This window comes from Cryptomeria japonica, chromosome 8 (assembly GCF_030272615.1).
Source record: "Cryptomeria japonica chromosome 8, Sugi_1.0, whole genome shotgun sequence".
NCBI lineage: Eukaryota > Viridiplantae > Streptophyta > Pinopsida > Cupressales > Cupressaceae > Cryptomeria > Cryptomeria japonica.
In genome coordinates, this window is record NC_081412.1 from 725691915 (window position 1) to 725716348 (window position 24434).

General features: G+C 37.2%; 1 protein-coding gene across 2 annotated transcripts; it reads right to left on the reverse strand.

Moving 5' to 3' along the window:
- Positions 1-592: 592 nt before the first annotated feature.
- LOC131046809 (protein DMR6-LIKE OXYGENASE 2) lies at positions 593-3417 on the reverse strand. Of its 2 annotated transcripts, none has more exons than XM_057980597.2 (4): positions 2928-3417; positions 1528-1778; positions 1040-1361; positions 593-968 (listed from the first exon to the last, which is right to left on the reverse strand). In XM_057980597.2, the coding sequence occupies exons 1-4, from the start codon at positions 3165-3167 to the stop codon at positions 711-713; spliced, it is 1071 nt and encodes a 356-aa protein (XP_057836580.2). In that variant the 5' UTR covers positions 3168-3417; the 3' UTR covers positions 593-710. The 2 variants fall into 2 exon arrangements, with proteins under 2 accessions (XP_057836580.2, XP_059065973.1); XM_059209990.1 differs by lacking the exon at positions 2928-3417 and adding an exon at positions 1926-2921.
- Between the last annotated feature and the right edge of the window lie 21017 nt (positions 3418-24434).

Here is a 24434-nt window from a genome sequence, read left to right on the forward strand (position 1 = left end):
TGTTATAGGCTCAATTGAACCCTGGACTTGGTCTGTCAGGTTGTCATCTAGTCATTCCGCATTCACATGCAAATGATCGAAGTTTACACCTGGTAGGCTGAAATAGAGCCACATATGTGCCTGTTTGAAGGATGGAGTTAAATATTATGGAGCCTGAGACTCCTACTATCAATAGAGGGCACTACAATAGAGTTTCAAAGTTTTGGTATCTATAAAAGAGTGTTTTCCAACAAAACAAATTGTAGCCTTGAATATATAAGATGATAAGCCAACAACTTCATAGAGATAACTATACAAATACAATCTTTCCAATAATGGACATCGCATGAAAACTTTTTCATAAGCTCAATATCATGCACATCATTGGAGAAGACAGAAAACTATGGTAGTCCAGTAGAGAAGAGAATAACTTTCATATTGTGGATCTCCAAGAAGAGAATTAACTCTTCTGCAATCATCCACTATATCACCAAATACAATAATTGTAACAGGTCTAGCTACAAGTTAACCTCATACATCTCTAGCCTCAAATCAGCCTTCCTTATCACCTGAAAATACTTTACTTGGTTTAACATGTCTGCAAAATAATATATCATGGAAGAAAATCATGATTTCAATAATATTTAATGACCAAAGTTACATCCCACTTAGCAGATGCCCAATACCCTGCAACTGTAATGTCATTTATTATGATAATTCCGGTCCATAAATTATTCTATGTTAATCTTAAAACAATCTAAAACGGTTTTACTCTTTAATTCTTGGCTTTTATATTTTTTGAGGTATTCTTCAAAGATAAACCCTCTATACAAGGCAGGATGTCCACACTCTTCAATAACCAAAGATTTGGCAGGGGCTATAAATGCATCCGTTGAAGGACCATAGAATGTAGGAATTGAAATACGGGCTTTTGTTGAATTGGTAACTGCGCGATGCTCTACACTCCTAAACCTCCCGTTACTAATAACCTGGAAACCATTAATGAGTTAACTGAAAAAATCCATGGAAATAACTTTCTTAGAATGTTATAAGCATTTACCTCCAGTTGATCTGCCACATTAACAACAAAAGCATTGGGTATAGGCTCCACTGCGATCCATTTTCCATTTTTCAGTACCTGGAGTCCACTTAGATCACCCTGCTGGAGAACAGTGACAACAGTTGGATCTGAATGGGGTGGAATCCCAAAGGTTAGCTCTGGATTAGGGCACATGGGATAATAGTTTACTGCCATAACCTGCCTATGGGTCCCCATGCATTTGCTCAGATAATCAGGATCAAGTCCCAGGGCCTCTGAAATGGCAGTCAGAATTCTTAAAATTAATGCTCTAACCTCCGTGCAATACTTGGCTGCAATATCTCTGATATGACAAAACCCACAAAAGAACTTTCTTGTAAGATTCAATGTTGTGTATTTAATTGATTTTGATTTTGAGTCAGTGAGATGTAGGTTTCGAACACGAATAATCACTTATTATGCCGCCATGTTAAAAGAATCTCTTCAAGGGAATTCATTAAAAATATTACCTAAAAGCTTGAGGTTTTGGAGGCCAAGAGTTGATTGTTTGCTCAAGAGGATATTGACAGCTGAGCCTTAAGATCTCCCTCCAGTTACAGACTTTTTCTTTCCCAACGATGGAGCTTGTATAGAGTCGAGCTGTTGCTTTTGGATTCTCAATGTAGAGTTCTGCATGGTCTTCCACAGGCATTTTAAAGAACCCATTAGATACTTCCATCATATTCTCCATCAATTCTTCTGACACACCATGGTTTATAATCTGTTGATAACCACCACCATATATGCATTATATTTTGTTGCTATCATGTGCAAAGGGTCAAAAAATAATTGAAGTAGATTTTTAATCATGAGATTTAGGGCTCAAATGATAGCACACATTTGAAACCATGTTCAAAGCGTCACTTACGAAAGACAGCATAGATCAGCAGGGACATATGTCCTGAAATTACACTAAACCATTTGATATCATTTTTTTTTTCTCGGAGCTGTAAAGTCCAATATTAAATTCACTACAGGAGTCTTCATAGCGGAAAGGCCCTACCCATCCTTGAGTGTAGCTTCAAGTGAACTTAGCTATAATTATTTTAACATTGAGATTTTTCAGTTATGAATTAGTGAGGCTGAAGACCCAATGCCAAACCAAGTTTATCACAGTGTTCGAGTTCGAAGTTTGGATTTGATGGAATCAGCAGCTAGATTCAAGACCATTACTAGGCGTGGATTCCCATGAAGGTGGTTATCGCTCCAGTTCTTAATGGCTCAGGCGTTCCTCTGGAATTCGACTGGCCTTGAAAATAGAAAAACTAGAATCCTTGCCAAAAAGCAGCCATGTTTGACATAACAAAGTTTCAAAAGTGTTGGAGAGGGAGCTGAAAATTTGTAGCATCCACTTACAAGTTCTTTCAATCTGCAGCCTATAATGCTTTAAATTTTCTGCAAAAACAAATTACGGTATAATTTTTGAGGTAATATGACGAACAGATCTCTAAAAGCATGCAACTGAGATGAAAATTCCATGGTACGATTTAACCGCAAAAAGGCTCCTACATTTCTTAGCAGCATCAAAATTCAGAAGCCCCCTCTGTGGGATCATTTGATAATTATGGGAGATATCAACCAGCCTAGCAAATGATAAAATCTAGGTGGAATTTAGGCAATATAGCGATCCCTTCCATTCTGGAATAAAGAGATTGAAAGAAGAGGAGATTTACCAATTTAACAATAAACATAGACAAGTTGTTAGAGGGAATCAGTTTAAGTGATACAGGTTCTAAGTTCCAAGATACGTGATAAAGTGTCAAAATTAGATTTAAAGTCACGCTACAAAGAATAGTTACCTGCTTCAGAAGAAAAATATACCTGGCATCATCAATTTGTGTGCTAATTTAATGAAACGAAATTAACAGACCTGAAAAACTCCAACTTCACAGGATTGCTTGATTTGTGCGATGAGTCCCTGTCTTTGTGGGCCATCAAGGCCTGTTAGATCCAAAGTGGGAATGCAGCCTTCAGAGGAGGAGACCACCTCAGCCAGTCGAGGACGCTCACTGGGAGGGAGAATATATTTTGGGTTTACTTCAGTTTTGTTAGGACCATTGCATGACAGTCTCGCAGGCCTAATCTTGTGGTTTTCTTCATTTGAATCCATTTATCAAGAGATTGCACAATAATTGTGACCAGGTGAGAGGAATTTCAGCTCTCTGGTAAGATTCGCATAAATAAAATAGCATTTCACAGGTTTGAGGATTTTCCTATGCTAGGTATCATACATCTACATAGTTTTGTTTTTGTCTACATATTTCTAGCGATCTAGAAAACAGTGTTAAGAGGGCTGAGCTCAAAACAGCACACACTAAGCAGCTTTGGTGTCGGTTCCCGTTGAAACAGTCGCCTTTAATACCCATGCCCCATGCCGTAGACTTGCCACATCGATCGCCGTGCATATGTAATTGTCTGTCTGTTGTCAGATGCAGGCGAAAAACAATGTTCCTATCGTTGAAATATGATTCTTTATATAAAATACTTCTTTAGAATTATTAGATATAATTATAGTGCAGTGGAAGTTTATGCATACAAACAAGAAATTAAACCTACTTTTCAAACATTAAACATTAAAAGGAGAGTGAATTTAATTGATCCAATCTCATTTTATGTATGAAATGGATTGAAAGATCAAGTTCACTTCTTTTTGTAGAATTGAATTGAATGTGTATTAAGGGCATTGAAATTGAATGTTAGATTTAGGGTCAAAGATACAAAATTGACGTAAAATAACATGAACAGTAAGTTTCAAATCTCATATGCAGACACAGAGCTAGATCTAAGGTGAGGGAACAAAGAGGAACCTATGCTTGAAAATTTGGCCCGAAAGTATAGGATAATGTGGCTTGAGGCGACCCTCTCCTCCAACTCTCAAATGCAAATGAATAGGAAACTTTCAAAACCAGATTGTTGCTCGAAATATTCTCCTGGAAGTTCGTCAGAAATTTGCCAGACAAGGTGGTGTGGGGTGAACTTGTCATCTGCTTTTTTCTCTTGCAAAAGTCAGGTTTGATTGTCCTTGTATCTTTTTTTGAATATTCAATTGTAGCTTTTGGATTTGTCACCTACACACAAAAAGAGAGGAAAAGGTATTGTTGATAGATGTCAAACCCTAGGTTTTGAATTAACCCTTGAATTGAAATTGAAATTGAACTTGAAATGGAATTGAAAGCTTTCCTTTTGAGGGCAAGGCTAGATCTAAAGTGAAATGCTTGAATTGGAATTTGATACCTTAATGAATATTTTTGAAGTCTTCATGACAAATTGATATTGTCGTGTGGAATGTCTTCATAATGCTTTAATTATAGATGTCATCATGTATGCTTGAATTCTGAACTTGACCTCTCCTTCACTACCTTGAGTATCCTTGATTGCTTGCTCACTTGAATTTTGGAATTGATCTTGTGAAATTGTAATTGAGAGATGATCCAATGAGAGGGGGTAAGGCTTGCTTCTATACCTAGCCACACCAAATGTGTTTGAAATTTCGAAGTGGGCCAACATGGAGAAAGTTTGTCCGCCTCCAAAATATGACCATTGAGGGGTCCAAACTACGCCCCTTTTAGGAGGACAAGGGCGCCTAGAGCATCTATGTCTTGGCCATCAGGGCTAAAATTTAGACAAAGTTCTAGAAAGGAGTTGAAGATATTGATTTTAGGGTTGTGTGAGCGGGATGAAAATAAGGTCAGGTCATGAAAGGCCAAAATACTAAAGTGATGCCTAGGTAAGGACAAAATTGTATAAGGATACAATTCATGATGCTACATTTAGCCCCCACTTTAGTGGGAGTATGAACCTACATTCATACTCCTGGTAAAGTGCAAAGTTGTATTGAAAAACTTACATCAAGATATTAAAGAGGCGAGACACACAAAGCCCCCAAGGACTTAGGATCTTATCAATCTAATATCAATATAAAAGGAGAAACATGTGAAGAGAAAAGAGAGCATGACTATGTTGGCATAGTAAGGCTTATGCTTACTATGAATCATGTTGATTTGAAAATTTGATGCAAAAGATTACAAAGCAAAAGGCCAATTTGCAAAGTAACTTGAATAAGTGTTTTGAATAGACAGCAAAATGGGCACTACAACATCAACTGAACATATCATGGTGTGTGATTTAAAGTCTACAAACCAAGTCTCATAGTGTGTGCACAAAGTGTAACAGTGAGTGAAGTGTATGCCCCATGTTAATGTGATTATCTACACCTTACTAGGAGCAATAGCTATAAGGTAGCAAACATGCATCCAAACAACAAGAATGTTACCACAATGATATGTCATCGAGCAAGGACAAATCAAGGACAATGGTCACAAAACATAATGAGAAAGCGCATAAGGGATCCACTAACTAGGGTTAGTATGTGCATTTGATAAATCATGTATGTCAAGTATGGTTGCATTGAATTGGCCTCATCCCCCAAAGGTAGTGGAACTACGAGAACAATGGAACAAGAGCTCATATAAGATGAACAAACAAAAGTCTTTTTAGGTCAAGATTGTAGAGACCAAAAAGAGAGATCTAAATTATTTGCATCATCCCCAAGTAGACAACACAAAGGTATGATTACGACAATAACACGTGTACAACACAACATAGATACAACATATAGAAGAATTGAAATGCAAATAGAAGAATGTCGCGATCGATTCGGCCTCTTTAATACCTTGTGTTAATAAAGCAACAAGGGTCATCTAAAGAGAGCCTAGCATAACACCAAGTCATATGAAGCAACACATCAAGCAGGAAGCACATTACATACAAGCAAACACATATAAGAGTCTATTGCACAAGTGAAGCTAGTCAAGCAAATTGTCTATCTCCCAATATTGCAAAACATCACTTAGGGATGGTGGAAAAGATGCAAAAGGATCCACAACAAGCATGACAAATGGAGCTACTACAAGTTCCAAAAAAGGACCATGCTCTAGTTTTGAGTTTCTTTGTTTGTCACGAGGAGCTATGGTTAATGCTTTTGAAAATTGTGAAGATAGTTCATGATTATTCTCAATAAAATCATGCATATCATCAAAATAATTAGAATCAACATTAATAGCATTAGCATCAACATCAATATCATTGTCTAAATTAATTATAATAAGATCTTTGGCATGTACATAAAATGGATAATCATTTTGCATAAACATCTTTAACTATTGATGTGGTGGATTAAAATGAACTTCCTCCCTAAGGTTAGACAAAGGTTGGACAAATGGGACCAATTCAACATTTGACATATTCAAGGAGGAATTGGTTCGAGAAGCAAGTTCATGAGCCTTGGGACGATGTCTTTGTTGGCGTTCTCTCACACTATGATTTCTCTTAGTTCGACTGAGAACTTGTGAAGGTTGAGGATTAATCAATATAGGATTTTTTTATTTCCTTGTATGGGGAGGACAAGAAGAAACCTCACTAGGTTGAGAGATACATGATGTTGGGCATTTTCCTTTATATAATGTAGTGGTGGGAACACAACATATATAGGGGGAATAGAAGGTCTAGGAAGAAGTCTTGGTCCATGATTAGGATGAGGAATATCCATAGGTGATGGATCCTTAGTTTTACTCAAGGTTGATATCATTTCATTTTTCTATTTTTGACAAGATATGAAAAGAGCACCATTTCAAGGTTTCAAAGGTTTAGGTTGTTGAGGCAAAAAGTAATCAAAGGTGAAATTTCTATGTCTTGTTGTTGGTTGGAAAAGGCCATGAATGATTGTGATCATACACCCATTATGAGGGAACTTCAAACACTTATGGATGGTTGAAGGTATAGCTTTCATGGAAGAGAGCCAAGGATGTCACAACTTCACATGAAATCGATCAGAGGTGGGGATAATAGAAAAGGTAACATATAAGAACTCAGTGCCAACCTTAACTAGAAGAGTGATAGAGCGTATAGTAGGGAAAGTGAAACCATCTTGCACCTTAATCATAACATTAGATTTGTCATATGTTTCTTGATGAATTTGTTGTGCAAAGAAATGTGCTTTAGTAATAACATTCACAATACATATTGGATCAATGAGAACTCCTCGTGAGAGCTTTCCTTTAATTTTCACAATAATCTATAATGGTCCATCGGGTGCATCAATAATCTCCCTAGAATTAAAGGTGATGCGAGGTTCAAGTTTAGGTTTGAATTGTTCAATAAGGTTCACAACAGTGCTTGATTCTATGCCTGTATCATTAGGAGTAAGTTTAAATCTCTTAGACTCAACAACATTAGTAGAATGAGAAGGCAAATGATTAGTAAATGTAGTCACATAAATCTGTCCACTTAATTAAATGAATACTTAGTATTTATTTGATTATTTAACCATCAATTAATAATTAATTAAATTAATATTTAATTAATTCATCTTAACCCTATTCTCCTATTAATTAAATAAATTATTCAATTTATTTGATTTAATTCACTTTACCAAATTCAGACCATTAATTAAATAAATAAATCATATTTATTTAATTAAATCTTCTCTCACATTTAAATAAATTAATATTTATTTAAAACCCCCAAAATCCCACCTCTCACATTTAAATAAATAAATCATTTATTTAAATCACCTTTATCCTCCACCCACTTGCATTTTCCTACAAATGCAAGTTGCACAATTATTTTAAATAAATCATTTATTTAAAATCACCTTTATCCTCCACCCACTTGCATTTTCCTACAAATACAAGTTGCACAATTATTTTAAATAAATAATTTATTTAAAACACCTTTATCCTCCACCCACTTGTATTTTCCTACAAAAGCAAGTTGCACAACTATTTTAAATAAATTATTTATTTAAAATCCTATTTATCCTCACCCACTTGAAACCTTTAATGGTTTCCCTTAAAGTATTCAAACTTGATGGCTTTAAAGTCTTCAAACTTGATGGCTTCCTTCTATAGTCTTCTTAAGACTTTAATGGTTTTCCTTAAAGTCTTCAAGCCTTTAATGGTTCCCCTCAAAGTCTTCAAGCATTTTAATGCTTTATCTTCCTTTTTCTCATTTAAATAAATTAATATTTATTTGAATATTTATCCAAATACAACTTGCACACATTTATTGAAATAAATGAATTTTTATTTTAATAAAATCCTATTTTCCCTCACCCACCAAATCCACTTGCAAAATCTAATCCCCTTCTAGATTCTTCTAACCCCTTCCTAATTAGCTTAATCCATCCCCTAATTATTGTCACATTCCTAAGCAAAATGGAGTCACTTCTCAAAGCCTAAAAGTCTTGGATAACCTTTGAAAGCTTCCAACCTTCAACCACTAAATGGCTCAAAGTCTTTGATAACCATTGAAGGCTTTCAACCTTCAACCACTTAATCCCCAAAGTCTCCAATAACCATTAATGGTTACCTCAAACCCTCCCACATGGTTAAAACATTTGTTTTGACTCAACCTCTACCCAACCCAAAGGTCTCATCAGGCCATTAATGCTTTGACCATGATTATCTCTTAAACATTTGCACAAAGGTTTATCCTTGGATTAACTCTTAATCCAATGGGTAATCTTAATTTAGACTTGACCCTTACCTTCTAGATAACCATGAGGTCTTCTCAGGCCTTTAATGCCTCCAACCTCTTCTCTCAACCCAATCCTATGTTGAAACTTGTCACCATTTTATTGGTGCCAATTGTGCACATGGATCCCCAACTTTCAATCCTAACCCTTGTTAAGATTGCTCAATCTTAACCCTTCATTTCCCTATTTCTTCTATAAATAGAACCCTTCTCCTCAAGCAAAAGGAGAAGCATTTTAGAGTATTGTTGTTATACTGGCATTAGCATAGAGCTTTTTCATAGCATCACTATCTACTCTAGCATAGTATTTAGCTTTTCATTTCATATTTGAAGCTTAGTATTAAATCTCAATCCTCCATAAGCATCCATAGTGCAAAAAGCTGCTGAGAGCTACACTCATTTGGGACTTGGAGAGGAGAGGAACAAGGGAGGAGCAACTATGAGCATCTTGATTAGCTATTTCATTTTATGTTTATATGCTTTCTATTTCATGCTTAATATCTCTCTTGATATGCCTGTTTAGGATAATATTTTGTTGCTAACACTAACGTTTGTTTCTTGTGCTCTTGTGTGTGTTGCCATCAAACAGATTTTCTAATCCTTTTTGCAGAGCATCATTTGGTGAACCCGACGTGAATCCAAACACCAAAAAGATCATTTTTTTTTTATTTTTTTTTTAACCAATAACATGTTTGAATGTTGAAAATGTCACACAGGTTGCGATTTTGACACTGTTTTGGTGCGTTTGGCATTATTTTGGCGCTATTCCCCCTGTTTCAGTGCTTTTCCCTTCTCTGTCTTTCCCTTTCTTTTAATACGTTTGTGTTAAATAGTGCCTCTGTTCAAACGCAGACTAGCGCTATTGTAACAAAACGTTGTACAAATCACCTTGTAACCAAAAATAAAAATAAAAAAATTTAGGCTTGTAGAAGCCCACCAAATAGGCAGATTTTACTAACTATTTTTCTCTTTTGTGCAGATTTAAATTAGATTAAAGAGTAGATTTATATTTTTTACTAACTTGTTTTTTAAGTTGGTTTTAAAAATGAATTCACTTTTTATTTCGGTTTAAAATTAACTTCACATTTCAAATTTGGGCTTTTAAAAAAGAATCACACATTTGTTTGGGGCTCTTAAAAAGAATTTCATTGTTCAAAGGTAAAAAGAACCACAAACTTATACAAAAACAACTTTATTTTTTTTGCAAGTTAGGAAACAAACTTCGTTTTGGTGCTTAAAATCAACAAGGCAAATTTTATTTCTTGCATCAAGATAAAACTCACAATCCACACTTCCATTTTTGGTGCAAATAAAATTCACAATCAACTTGTCTCATTTTCAAAGCAATTTTCCTTCAAAGCAAAACGTGTTTTTCATTAAGTTGACCAGGATTTTCAAAATTCTAGATTACAAAACACATTGTCTTTGAAGTTAAAAAGAACACCATGACTGTTGGAGCAACATCTCCAAATAGTTAGATCATATTGCCATGATGGATTAAAAAGAACAAGTGAATTTCATGTTTGGCACGCTTGTGCACAAAAGTCAGTCGAGTGGACCTACTTCTAACACACACTATCCTCTCCCTTGGCTCTCGTGGTCCTAGGTGCAAGAGAAAAGTGTTAGTAACACTCACATTTTATCTTTTTAAGAGAGGCCTGCCAAGGGATCGATACTCTTGGGAACGACCTCGAGCGGTAAATCCTTCGAGCCGCTATAGAAATCAGGTGAGAGCGAAAGCTGTAGCCTTGGGTATAGCTGTTCCTACAGTGTAACTGGCCGAAAGGACAAATGGGCCCCACCACCAGTTACAAGGCTCTTAAGTGAGTCACTGCAGAATGAACTTATGTCCAAAGCCATCGAACATGACTAAACACCTTTAAGTAGTAGCTCACCCGTTCTATTGATTGAGGATATTTGAGATACAATTTAGTGCAAGAGCATAGAAGGTTTTGCTCCCAAGATACTCACCATACATATTTCCTTGAGTAGAAACATAGCTTTTTGAAAAGTCACTTGTGGCTTGATAAAAGTGGTGACTCCCCCATCATAGGGATCATCTATTTGTTATGCTCGTGCAAGACTTAGTATATCACATCCTTACCTGCCACGGCGGGATTCATAAGGTATGTAGTACCAAAGTCGAAGAAATATCAAGATGTGGGCTAAATTTATCACAACTGGCCATTTGACCATAGGGATAAAGAGTGTTTGAAGTGTGTTCGTTTTACAGACCTAGAGAAAATTGAGCCGACTTCAGGCTTTGGAAATACACCTTAAAATACATCTAAAGGAAGGGTAAAAAACAAGTCCAAGAATTGGGTTGATCTAGACCCATACTCATTTGTGCCTTTGAGGCTACAATCTTGTGTTTGTGTGCTTGCTTTGTTTTCTTGTCAAAGAAAAATCAGAAAATCAATCCCAAAAACAAAGTATTCATCCAACAATCTGTCAACACAACCAAAAATACCAAAAACAAAGTGCAAAACAACAAAGAGACAAATTTTATGACCATTCTTCACATCTTGCGAAAGAAGAAGTGTCATCAGAATATCACCTTGAAAAGGAGACCACTAAGCTCAAAGGCTTTGATCAAAAGGAGGAAATTCTTCTATCTCAATAGACAAATTTTTGTCTCACATAGAGTCTTTCTACATCGCATGCGTCTATACCTTCAAGAAAAAAAAAACAAACGAGTTTGATTCAGAATCATTGAACCGCAGAGCTTTTATGCAATATAGAGCTCTGAGTTATCACAAAAATCAAGGAGGAAAGATTAATCCCAACTTCTTCCCAAACATCTGTATCACCTACAACACAGCTCGAGAAATGCCACCAACGCTTGAAAGGGAAGAAGTAGAGTTTGTTCCATTTGTAACACAAAGTTTTTATTAAAGTTGAAAACAAAACATCCATCATCTCACTCATACATCATCACTTCATCATCAATCCATCCCAACTCTCAAAACATTAAGAGGTTCTTGTCCCACAATTCCTTTTTAGATATTGCTTGAAATCAAACACATCACATCACTTTTAGATTGTTTCTACATCTAGGATAAGCTCATCCTAAGAGACACATCTACGCAGGTTAAAACTAGTTCATGAGTGAATCCTCTCATTGCTAGGTAGTCTAAATCTGTAACACATCTCAGATTTCTCTACACCTTATCACATCCAAACTCCTAAAAACAAACAAGCAATTCAAAGAAAGAATTTCGGTTACATCTACCTTAGAGTGCTAGAGATCTACATACAACACAAATCACCAACCAATCAATCTTTCATTTCATCACCACTCATCATCATCTTCAATCAACTTCAAAAACAAACTTGTAAACAAAATGGCTCAAACCCGATCGCGATCAAGGCAGCGAGAAATAGAAATTGAGGAAGAAGAGGACAACCTTAATGAATTTCAAGAGGCACTTGGAGGAAATGGGAATGATGAAAACCCAAGTACTCCCACTCCTTCAACAATCGAAAGGGTTCAGCATAACCCTCATTTTAACAGATTATTTGATGAAATACTAAGGAGCAATGCGGATGCTCACTTCTTAAGACTTGCTCAAGAAGGAGCCAAACTCCCCTCAGACTTTGATCTTGCCCAATTAAGACAAGCATCAGAAAGACAAAGTCACCATGAGGAGGAAAGGCGTAGAAATCACATCAGATATAACATTCCTCGAGGTAACCCACCACCTCCTCCTCCAAATGAAATAGAGATGTTGCGGCAACAAGTCGAGAATCTCGCCCAACAACTTCATAGTGGTGTTAAGACCAATCAATTCTCACTTAACGACATCTGTCCCTATCCTTTTGATAGGAATCTTTATATGCCACCCTTTCCACGCGGGTTCGAAACACCCAAATTTGAAAAATATAGAGGAAAGGGGGATCCCCGTGATCATGTCCGAGAATTTCATTCTGCTTGTCTTGAAGTAGCTTATGAGGACACATACCTAATGCGCCTTTTTCCCCAAAGCTTGGGAGGAACAACCACATCATGGTTTTCCCGACTTCCAGGAGGCATTAGAACATTTGAGGAACTCATCCAGAAGTTCCTATCTCATTACTCTTATAACATTGAACGTGACATCACCATGGCTGATCTATGCAATACCAAACAAAAACCAGGTGAACTATTCTCAGTATTCCTGCAACGATGGCGCCAAATGTCTAGCAGACGTTCTCTTCAGTTACCTGAACGAGAACTAGTGGAAATTTTCATTTCCAACTTAAACGAAGAAATGGAATTTCACCTGGATGTCAAAGACACAGACTCCTTTAACGATATGATCACCAAAGGTATAAAATGTGAAAGGGCACTCATCAAGAAAGGACTCATCAAAATCTTTAATGAACCAAAAGATGCTCCTCGCCCGCGCTTCAATAGCGATAAACCGAACTTCTGGAACAAGAATAAGAACATCGTCAACGATGGAGTTGTGGATGCTCGGACTGTCCAAAATGCACAACCTGTGGTTCGGTTTGCAGGACAAAATCCTCCACCTCAAAATAACACAAATGTTCCTCTTAATCAAGGTCGCATCACATCTCATGATGAACCAAGACCTCGTCCACAAAAACAAAAACGCACATACACTCCCTTAGGGGAACCCATTGAAACAGTGATGCGACAACTCATTTCTCAGAATTTGATCACTTTACCTAAGTTATCAAATTATGAGCCTCAAGTCAAACCAGCATGGTGGAGAGATACTGAACATTGTGAGTTCCATCAAGGAAGAGGACATAAGACAAGTAATTGTCATCGATTGAAAGATCTCATTCAGGATCTTATTGACCGAGGAGAAATTGAAATTGAAGGACATGACCCAAAAACAACCAATAATGATCATCAGATGTTCAAGAATCCACTTCCATCACAAGATCAAAGGGGTCCTTCCACTTCCAGACGAGGTCCTGATACCACTGATTATACGCAAGCTGCGTATAACTACACTGTCAATCACCTGTATGATGCCAGTGAACAAATTGCAACTATAACCTTCAAAAATCCCACCTCAAATTGCAATGTTGTTACACGTCGCGGCAAAGTTACCATAAAGGCAGCTCCACAGGGCACTACCTTTGTCCCGAAGCAATACAATCTTGTGGAACAATTAGACAAAACCCCTGCACTTATATCCATTTTGGAGCTTTTGCGTCTGTCACCCTCTCATAAAACAATCTTGGATCAAGCACTCCAAGAGGCGTCAGTCCCTGCAAACCTGAACACAGACCAATTTCAAGCCATGGTTGGAACTCTAAAGTCATCACCTTGTCTCACTTTTTCCGAAAGTGACAACTCTTCATTCCAACAACCTCATAACGCCTCACTCCACATTGAAGGCTTTGTCAACCAACACAGGATCAAGCGAGTCTTGATCGATAATGGAGCAGGCCTAAACATTTGCACACTTCAGTTGGTCACAGCATTGGGATATGCAATAGAATCAGTGGATCCTCGCAAGAAGATCACCATCAAGGCCTATGATGATGCAGAGCGTTCATCCAAAGGAGCTGTGGTACTACCAATCCGAGTGGGCCCTGTGGTAAAGCACATCATTTGTCAGGTTCTGGACCTTCCTCTGCCATATAATCTATTATTAGGGAGACCTTGGATACATGCCATGCAAGCTGTTCCATCTACCTACCATCAATGTATCAAGTTCCCACATAATGGTGCAGAGATCACAATCCTGGGCGATGCAAATCCCTTTGCATTTTGCCATAATATCAGCCATCAACCAGAAATTACTGTTCCTAATAATAGGGAAGCCATTTCCTCCACATCATATGTAAATCCCGCCTCTCTTGCTAGTTCAAACACCCCTATACCCAAGCAAGAAAAGCTTAAGATGAAAATCGCAGAGGAAGGTCCTGGAGAATACAACTTGAGTCAGCTCTTTTGTGTGGGACAAATGCCCACTTCTCCTAGAACACATGGTAAACCACAGCAGTTGCTCCAGCAACCACTAATCACGCTAGCATGTGCCTTAACGCCTTTCATCCTTGGAAAGAGTCAAGAGGAAGAAACACAAGATGAGGACCTGGCGGACTGGATCTATAAAGATCCCATCACCACTGACAAACCGCAAGTTACACTTCCTACGGAACAATATGGCAAAGGCCTCCTCATTATGCAAAGAATGGGATATGATGGTCAGAGTGCTTTGGGATACTGCAAACAAGGACGACACGAACCTCTACTACCAGAATTCAAGCCCAAAGGTAATACAGGCCTTGGCTTTGAAAAAGAGATCCTTCCTAAACTCAGATTCAAAGGAAAACCCAGCAAACCATTTTGCCCACCTACTGCAAAGAGGATACCTTTCATAATCAAAGCACCATCAAGCACTATCCCCACTGCCCCCTCAAGGCTCACAACTCCACCATCACCAATGTCACTCATCCCATCAAACGAACCAGTAATCCTATCAGCAACACCATTTGTAGCAGCAACTATATTGGAACCCGCAGCAGCATCTATGGCACCAGTAGTTCCAGCAGAAGCCACTGAGTCACCATTACCGATACTTCCAGTGACAAATCCTTTAAACCCCATCACAGTTCCTGCAGCACCGATCACCTCAAAGGTACATAAACCAATCACACCTGCAGTATTCAACTCCAGCGACATCCCAGTATGGTATAGCAATCGGATGCTGGAAAGTGATTCAGAGACCGACTCACATGAGTGGGAATTCGATTCAGTGCAACTTAACACTTCAGATGAGGAAGACACATCACCACCTCCACCCCGCAAAGACATCCCTGTTTACGGAGAAGCACAGATAAAGACCACTTGGGTACCTGAGCTGGAAACATCTTCCACAGACCCTACGTCTCATCCTACGCCTGATTCTGACAGGGAGAGTACCATCAACGACCTTCACCACACCGTCTTAACCCTCACTGATACATCTCCCGCACTTAACTTAATTGATGAAGTAATGCCCATTATCCACCCTGAACTCATTGAATGGAACCAACCAAATCCCCCATGTCTTGACCTCTTCCAGAACGATGAGGCTATCATTGACTTTTTGGAATTAAGGGATAATCTACCAAGCGGGGATCACAAAGCTGGATTCGCCATTGAACTTAATAGCGTAGCATACTTCGGGGCGGATGCCAAACCCTTCAGCTGCAAAAATATAACATTAAAACATGGATCTTCCAGTGAAAACCACACTGTGGCACTGTTTGATCCAACAAAAGTAAAAAGAAAGAGCTTATCCAATGGTGAAAACCTCTCTGAGGCGCCTGAGGATGAAGGGTTTGACATCCTCCCTGCTAGTACACAACAGGAACGATCAACGATTCTTATCGAGGAAACCAAAGAATACAATGTGGGGACTCCTGAAAATCCTCATATCATACATCTGGCATCTCTTCTCACTCCAGAGGAACAACCTCAATTTATAGAGTTCTTCCAACAGCGTCAGATCAACTTTGCATGGTCATATGCAGACATGCCTGGGCTTGATCCTGATTTAGTCATGCATCATCTCACAGTAACAAAAGGAGCCAAACCTGTCAAGCAGAAGCTTCGTAAGATGCATCCTCAGATTGCCATGCTAGTCAAAACAGAACTCAAGAAACTCCTGGATGTTGGTTTCATTAGACCAATTGATTATGCAGAATGGATCTCCAATATTGTGCCAGTTGGCAAACCAAAAGGGGGCATCCGCATTTGTACAGACTTCAGAGATCTGAATAAGGCATGTCCTAAGGATGACTTTCCCCTACCAAATATCGACATCATAGTGGATTTGACAGCAGGACATGCCATGCTTTCACTCATGGATGGCTTTTCAGGATACAATCAAATAAAGATCGCACCAGAGGACCAACATAAGACAGCCTTCACATGTCCATGGGGCACATACTGCTGGAATGTAATGCCTTTTGGTCTAAAGAATGCAGGAGCGACCTATCAAAGAGCAATGACCACCATCTTCCATGACATGATGCATACTATAATGGAAGATTATGTGGATGATTTACTAGCAAAATCACTTACTAGAGAAGGACATCTTCACATCTTAGATAAAATCTTTGATAGACTGGAACAATACCATGTTCGACTCAACCCAAAGAAATGTGTCTTCGGAGTGACCTCCGGGAAGCTTCTAGGATACATTGTCTCAAGCAAAGGTATTGAGGTCGATCCAGCAAAGGTTAAGGCAATCATGGACATGCCACCTCCAAGGAATATCAGTCAGCTAAGGACACTACAAGGACGGCTTCAATCCATCCGCAGATTCATTGCACAATTGGCTGATAAGTGTCACCCCTTCACACACCTGCTACACAAGAACATCCGCTTTCAGTGGGATGCCCGATGCCAGCAAGCATTTCAGGCGCTTAAAGACTATCTCATGAATCCACCATTGTTGATGCCACCAGATCCAAGTAGACCGTTGTTACTTTATATCTCGGCAACAAGTACATCATTGGGTGTATTACTGGCACAACATAATGCAGAAGGCAAAGAGTGTGTTGTATACTACATCTCTCGTACACTGGTTGGCTATGAACTCAATTACACACCTATTGAGCGAGCTTGCCTAGCAGTAATCCTGGCAGCCACTAAATTGCGGCACTATCTATTAACACACAAGGTACAACTCATTGCAAAGATTGATCCACTCAAGTATTTACTCAGCAAAGCAGCATTGACAGGTCGCTTAGCCAAATGGGTGATGATTCTAAGTGAATTTGATATTGAGTATGTGGACCGTAAGGCTATCAAAGGGCAAGTTATTGCAGATCAGTTGGCCGATGCACCACTCATAGGCGATCATCCTCTCATTTCCAATTTTCCAGATGAAGAGATATTCATGATCACAGAAGCACAGCCATGGAAACTATACTTTGATGGTTCATACACTAGGCACGGCTCGGGGGTAGGCATTCTGTTTATCACACCTCAAGGTGATAGCATCCCGAAGTCTTACAGGCTCACATTTCCATGACATCATTTGGTGAACCCGACGTGAATCGAACACGCAACCTTCTGATGCATCCTTCAGAAGGTCATCAAACTGGGGGCAATACCCTTACCCTAGTGATGGAAGTGGATTTTACATTGTCTTATGTGTCATTACGCTCTTCATTCAGGCAATCATCAGAAAATATCAAAAACATTCAAAAATGACTCTCAAAATACCAAAAACATTCAAAATTGTTTCACAAAATCCAAAAAACATCGGAAAACCCATCAAAAATCACACAAAAACATGGCAACACCTTGTACATATTTATCTGATCAGATACAAAATACACATTGACAACTACTCACACGCTGACCATTTACCAATCAAAACCAACACAATCGACATCAACAAATCTAAAGTGTCTTTAAAACAAGGATGCATCCTTCCTTACCAAAACAAAGACAAGATGACATTTTCTTTGACAAGAAAATTATGTTAAGCTATCAAATACTTGGTTGATTTGTAAGTACAATCATTTGTTTATCTATATCGGGATCTTTCAGCATTGTTTTGTATCGTTTGTGCATTATTTCCGATGAAGTTCTGGGGCATGTACTAATGGTGTCTACGTGGGAAGTTCACCAAGCTACGTGATCTTATGCCAAATGCAGTCATAGATCACTACGGCTTGCTGACTACAGCGTATATCTCGACCATATGAGCATGAACCATTACCAAGGATCCATATTCTTTATTCTTTATGTATATATTGTTTGTTTACAGGTACAATGCTCATTCTTTGGTTCCTCCTCATCCAATTTGGATAAAGGTTTTTATTTCTTAGTACGGTATGCACTTGTCTCGGGATATGATCAGCCTAAGATCAAGGAGGACGTTCCAAGTCATGCATGAAAGGAGATAATCCTTATCTGTTCCGCAAGCAATACTCAGGTCAACTTGATCCATTATATCAAGTTGCTTGTATTAACTTGCTATATCAAATCCATGTAAGAAATACTCTGGTCATCTTGAATCTTTATGTCAAGTTGCTTGTATTTTCTTACAACATTTTAAAGCTCAATGATGAAAAATAAAGCACTATGGATCGTCATTTCATCTCATCTGTATATATTGCATTTTGTTGCATTCCACCCATCCATACATTCATAATAGCTGCATATCATGCATACGTAGTCATAATAATGCATACTCTATTTTACTCATCTTCTTCCATAGGACTCGGTCCTAGTCCTCCATATCTTCTATCTAACATCGAATCCCCCCTCACCCTCCCCATCTCGATAATCACCATCACATACCCTACATCATGTCCCAATCAACCTAATCAAGCCACGTTCATCACCATCCATCTCTAAAATAGGAGGGATTGTGTTTCCTATCCTAAGTCATCCAATAAGTCAAGAAAGTTACTCTATTTTGCACAGATACATCGACTCACGCACACCTAGACTATCAACAGATACTCTGATCAAGTATCTTCGGGTCTCAACAGGTAATCGATTATGGTAATCCTAGACTACATCAGGCATTTATCATAATGACCTAGTCTCAACGGGGCTACTATGATTCACCACAATCATCCATCACACGCACACACTATCAATTGATCAACCAATCAAACACAATCCAACGGACAATTACATCAATTGTCTACGTCTCAACGAGTATTTTGCTTCATATACCTTGACTTCATCGGGCAATTACAATCAATTGTCTAAGTCACATCAGGTCACTTTGATTCACTTACTCAGACTTTATCATGTCCAAGCGACCAACTGACATCAACTGTCACGCTTTGACTTGACCGGGGCAATTAAACTGATTGCACCAGATTGTCCAACCAATTTTGATCAATTGTATAGCATCAATCCAAACCCCACACTACATCTGCTATGTATCTCTTGCATGACCTCAGGGTACTCGTTGGCTTGTTGTTTCTTCATATTCACTCCATTTTCTCCCATTCTTTCATCATTAGTTCTAATTTCTTCTATTCTACCTCCCCTCCGCTTTTCATTCTTTTTCGAGAGATCGCCCAATTTTTCAAAAAAATTCGGCCCATCCCTCGAGGGGGCATACCACCCATTAAATTTACATTTTATGGGGCATTTCTTCACACCTATTTTTCTTTCTTTGAAACGACGCGATAAACCGCACCGTCTCAAAGAGGGGCAAATGTAGTCACATAAATCTGTCCACTTAATTAAATGAATACTTAGTATTTATTTGATTATTTAACCATCAATTAATAATTAATTAAATTAATATTTAATTAATTCATCTTAACCCTATTCTCCTATTAATTAAATAAATTATTCAATTTATTTGATTTAATTCACTTTACCAAATTCAGACCATTAATTAAATAAATAAATCATATTTATTTAATTAAATCTTCTCTCACATTTAAATAAATTAATATTTATTTAAAACCCCCAAAATCCCACCTCTCACATTTAAATAAATAAATCATTTATTTAAATCACCTTTATCCTCCACCCACTTGCATTTTCCTACAAATGCAAGTTGCACAATTATTTTAAATAAATCATTTATTTAAAATCACCTTTATCCTCCACCCACTTGCATTTTCCTACAAATACAAGTTGCACAATTATTTTAAATAAATAATTTATTTAAAACACCTTTATCCTCCACCCACTTGTATTTTCCTACAAAAGCAAGTTGCACAACTATTTTAAATAAATTATTTATTTAAAATCCTATTTATCCTCACCCACTTGAAACCTTTAATGGTTTCCCTTAAAGTATTCAAACTTGATGGCTTTAAAGTCTTCAAACTTGATGGCTTCCTTCTATAGTCTTCTTAAGACTTTAATGGTTTTCCTTAAAGTCTTCAAGCCTTTAATGGTTCCCCTCAAAGTCTTCAAGCATTTTAATGCTTTATCTTCCTTTTTCTCATTTAAATAAATTAATATTTATTTGAATATTTATCCAAATACAACTTGCACACATTTATTGAAATAAATGAATTTTTATTTTAATAAAATCCTATTTTCCCTCACCCACCAAATCCACTTGCAAAATCTAATCCCCTTCTAGATTCTTCTAACCCCTTCCTAATTAGCTTAATCCATCCCCTAATTATTGTCACATTCCTAAGCAAAATGGAGTCACTTCTCAAAGCCTAAAAGTCTTGGATAACCTTTGAAAGCTTCCAACCTTCAACCACTAAATGGCTCAAAGTCTTTGATAACCATTGAAGGCTTTCAACCTTCAACCACTTAATCCCCAAAGTCTCCAATAACCATTAATGGTTACCTCAAACCCTCCCACATGGTTAAAACATTTGTTTTGACTCAACCTCTACCCAACCCAAAGGTCTCATCAGGCCATTAATGCTTTGACCATGATTATCTCTTAAACATTTGCACAAAGGTTTATCCTTGGATTAACTCTTAATCCAATGGGTAATCTTAATTTAGACTTGACCCTTACCTTCTAGATAACCATGAGGTCTTCTCAGGCCTTTAATGCCTCCAACCTCTTCTCTCAACCCAATCCTATGTTGAAACTTGTCACCATTTTATTGGTGCCAATTGTGCACATGGATCCCCAACTTTCAATCCTAACCCTTGTTAAGATTGCTCAATCTTAACCCTTCATTTCCCTATTTCTTCTATAAATAGAACCCTTCTCCTCAAGCAAAAGGAGAAGCATTTTAGAGTATTGTTGTTATACTGGCATTAGCATAGAGCTTTTTCATAGCATCACTATCTACTCTAGCATAGTATTTAGCTTTTCATTTCATATTTGAAGCTTAGTATTAAATCTCAATCCTCCATAAGCATCCATAGTGCAAAAAGCTGCTGAGAGCTACACTCATTTGGGACTTGGAGAGGAGAGGAACAAGGGAGGAGCAACTATGAGCATCTTGATTAGCTATTTCATTTTATGTTTATATGCTTTCTATTTCATGCTTAATATCTCTCTTGATATGCCTGTTTAGGATAATATTTTGTTGCTAACACTAACGTTTGTTTCTTGTGCTCTTGTGTGTGTTGCCATCAAACAGATTTTCTAATCCTTTTTGCAGAGCATCAGTAAAGATTTGCAAATTTTGAATAGGAGGTACCAAAAATTTGTTTCCTGTATCATTCACACCTTCTATAGATATGGTGTTCCAAAATCAATAAGGTCTTGGATCTTATGTCTCAATTTATAACACTTCTTAGTATCAGGTTTGGCTTGACGATGGTATTGGTAAAAGACTTTATGATAAAAAGAAGTTAGTAAAGGCTTAGAGGTATCTTCAAGTTTGACAAGAGGAAGTTGCAACACATTAGCATTCACCAATCGAAGCATTATAATATGTAATAATTTAGAAAGTAGAGTAAATTCTCTTCTAAAGATTGATGATAAAGGGGTCACACCTAGTATTGTGGTTGTCGCTTATGTATTAATATGATTGGAAGAATTATCATTGATCTTGATCAAATCCCTTGTTTTTTTCTCGAAACTTTTGGAACAATTGTTGAGCGCTCTCATTTTTATCAATTGAAGCCATTGAAGAAGAGGATTCAAACTGGGTCATTTAAAGTTGATAGTTATGAAGCACTATGCACAATTGCATGATAGATGAAAATTCATAAAATAGAAGCTTATCTCTAATACCTTTTTGAAAACTAGTAGTGAAAATTATTTGAACATCACCATTAGGCATAAGATAAGAAATTTGTGAATACAAATGTTTATATCTACAAATGAAATTAGTCACTTTTTCTTTAACTCCTTGCTTACAATGTATCAAATTAGTTGAAATAATTTATGATATTTTTGAAATTGTTGAATGAATGCATTATCCAATCGTGAAAAAGAATAGAATAAGATGGCAAAGATAAATAACATTGCAAAGATTTATCTCTAAAAGTGTGAGCAGATTTTTATTCCATGAGTCTATGATTGTGGGAGAAATCACTACACAAGGTTTCAAATGTTTTCACATGAGTCAAGGGGCACTTTTCCATTATATAACTCCAATTAGGGAATTTCCACATTCTTAGGAGCAAGTGTATGAAACACATCATCAGATAGTGATCTAGCTACATCATATGTGGAGATATTGAACTTAGATTGGGTTAAAGAAGCCAATTGTTGTTGTAAGGATGACACACTTTGAGCTAGATTATTGATAGTGGCTTCACTGGATGAGTTAGAGTTTGACATGTTTGATTGAGAGGGAGGTGTCACATTGTGATAGGTAGTTAAGGGTTGAAAATAAGGAGGCAGAACATTATGGTATGTTGGTAAAGGAGATAGTTGGGAAACAAATGGAAGGCTAACGAAATGAGGTATGTCGAGGTATTGATTAATAGGATTCCCCCATGACTAACATGTGGAGGATTATCATTTTGTGTAGATGTAGTCATAATAGAAGATGTATATGTAGACACATTAGGCAAGGATGTAGGCATATGAATGGAATTATCAACTTAATTTGTAGGATTGGAGTAATCAAGAGATTCAACACAACTTTTATTGGCATAATATTGGTATCAATAATATGAGCAATGTCATGCAACACTTCCACACCAATTTCATCACTTTGAAGCATTCTCCTTAGGCCTTCAATCAAGGGGATTGCCTCATTATTTGAGTGTTCTTGACTCATCCATTGTTGAAGCTTATCCAATTCTTTGTCAAGATTCCTTAATTGGTCAGTTGTTACTTGAGTTAGGTAGTCATCCTCATCATGATATTTATGAGGTGTGAATGACTCTCCATAATGTTAAGTATGTCTTGTGTAGAGTTAGAGGAATTATCCAAATTCGCCTGGAATAATTTATGTAACTTAGGCTCGATGCCCTTGGAAGCCATAAGTCTATAACTTCTTTGCACTGGAATATTGGATGTAGGACTAAGTGTGACAAAACTCATGCACAAAGAAGGAAAATTTAGATGGATAGACTTGAAATCACAATACTTTTGATAATGCAAGCCAAATAAATGATTAAACAATGCAATTTCTTTATAAAATGATTAATTAACTAATGAATTAAGAAAATTATGGATACTTTTAGATATGAACACGACATGTAATGTAATCAAATCTGAGAAAATTTACCATAAATTACGCAATCCACAAGTCAGTTTTTAACAAAATATTTAGGGTTTTTGTGAATTGAACTGCCAAATGTTTGTATTTTAAGTGCATGAATGATGTATGATTACAGATGTGAATTGAATTAAACGTATAAACATCAAATTTAAAATTAAAATTAAAAGACATGCAAGAACTATGGGTTCACCAAAAATGTAATGGTGGAAAATAGGGTTTACAAGTTTATGCATACAAACAAGGAATAAAACCTACCTTCCAAACATTAAACATTGAAGGGAGAGTTAATTGAATGTGTATTAAGGGGATTGAAATTGAATGCTAGATCTAGGGCCAAAGGTACAAAATTGACATAAAATAACATGATTAGTAAGTTTCAGAAGCAGTATGTAAATATAGAGTTAGATCTGAGGTGATGGAACAAAGAGGAACCTGTGTCTAAAATCCTAGCTTGAAAGTACATGACAAGGTGGATTGGGGTGACCCTATCCTCTAGCTATCAGATGCAGACAATCAAGAAACTTTCAAAATTAGAATGTCACTCAAAATCTTCAACTAGAAGTTCATTAGAATTTTTCAAACAAGGTGGTGTGCGGTGACCCTATCCTTTGTTTCTTGCTCCTACAAAAGTCAAGTCTAATTGTCTTTGTATCTTTTGTCAAAATATTTGACGGTAGCTTCTAGATTTTTCATCTACATATAGAAAGAGGGGAAATGTTGATAGGGGTTTGCCTAAGTTAAACCCCAAGTTTGGAATTAACCCTTGAATTGAAGTTGAAATAGAATTGAATTGGAA

What these genes read in the sequence shown, in the direction of transcription:
- LOC131046809 (XM_057980597.2), bottom strand. Translation starts at nt 3,167, where the DNA reads ATGGATTCAAATGAAGAAAACCACAAGATTAGGCCTGCGAGACTGTCA. An exon ending in GTGAAGTTGGAGTTTTTCAG is followed by an intron (nt 1,779 to 2,927) that starts GTCTGTTAATTT and finishes GGTTATCAACAG; the next exon opens with ATTATAAACCATGGTGTGTC. An exon ending in CCAAAACCTCAAGCTTTTAG is followed by an intron (nt 1,362 to 1,527) that starts GTAATATTTTTA and finishes TTGTCATATCAG; the next exon opens with AGATATTGCAGCCAAGTATT.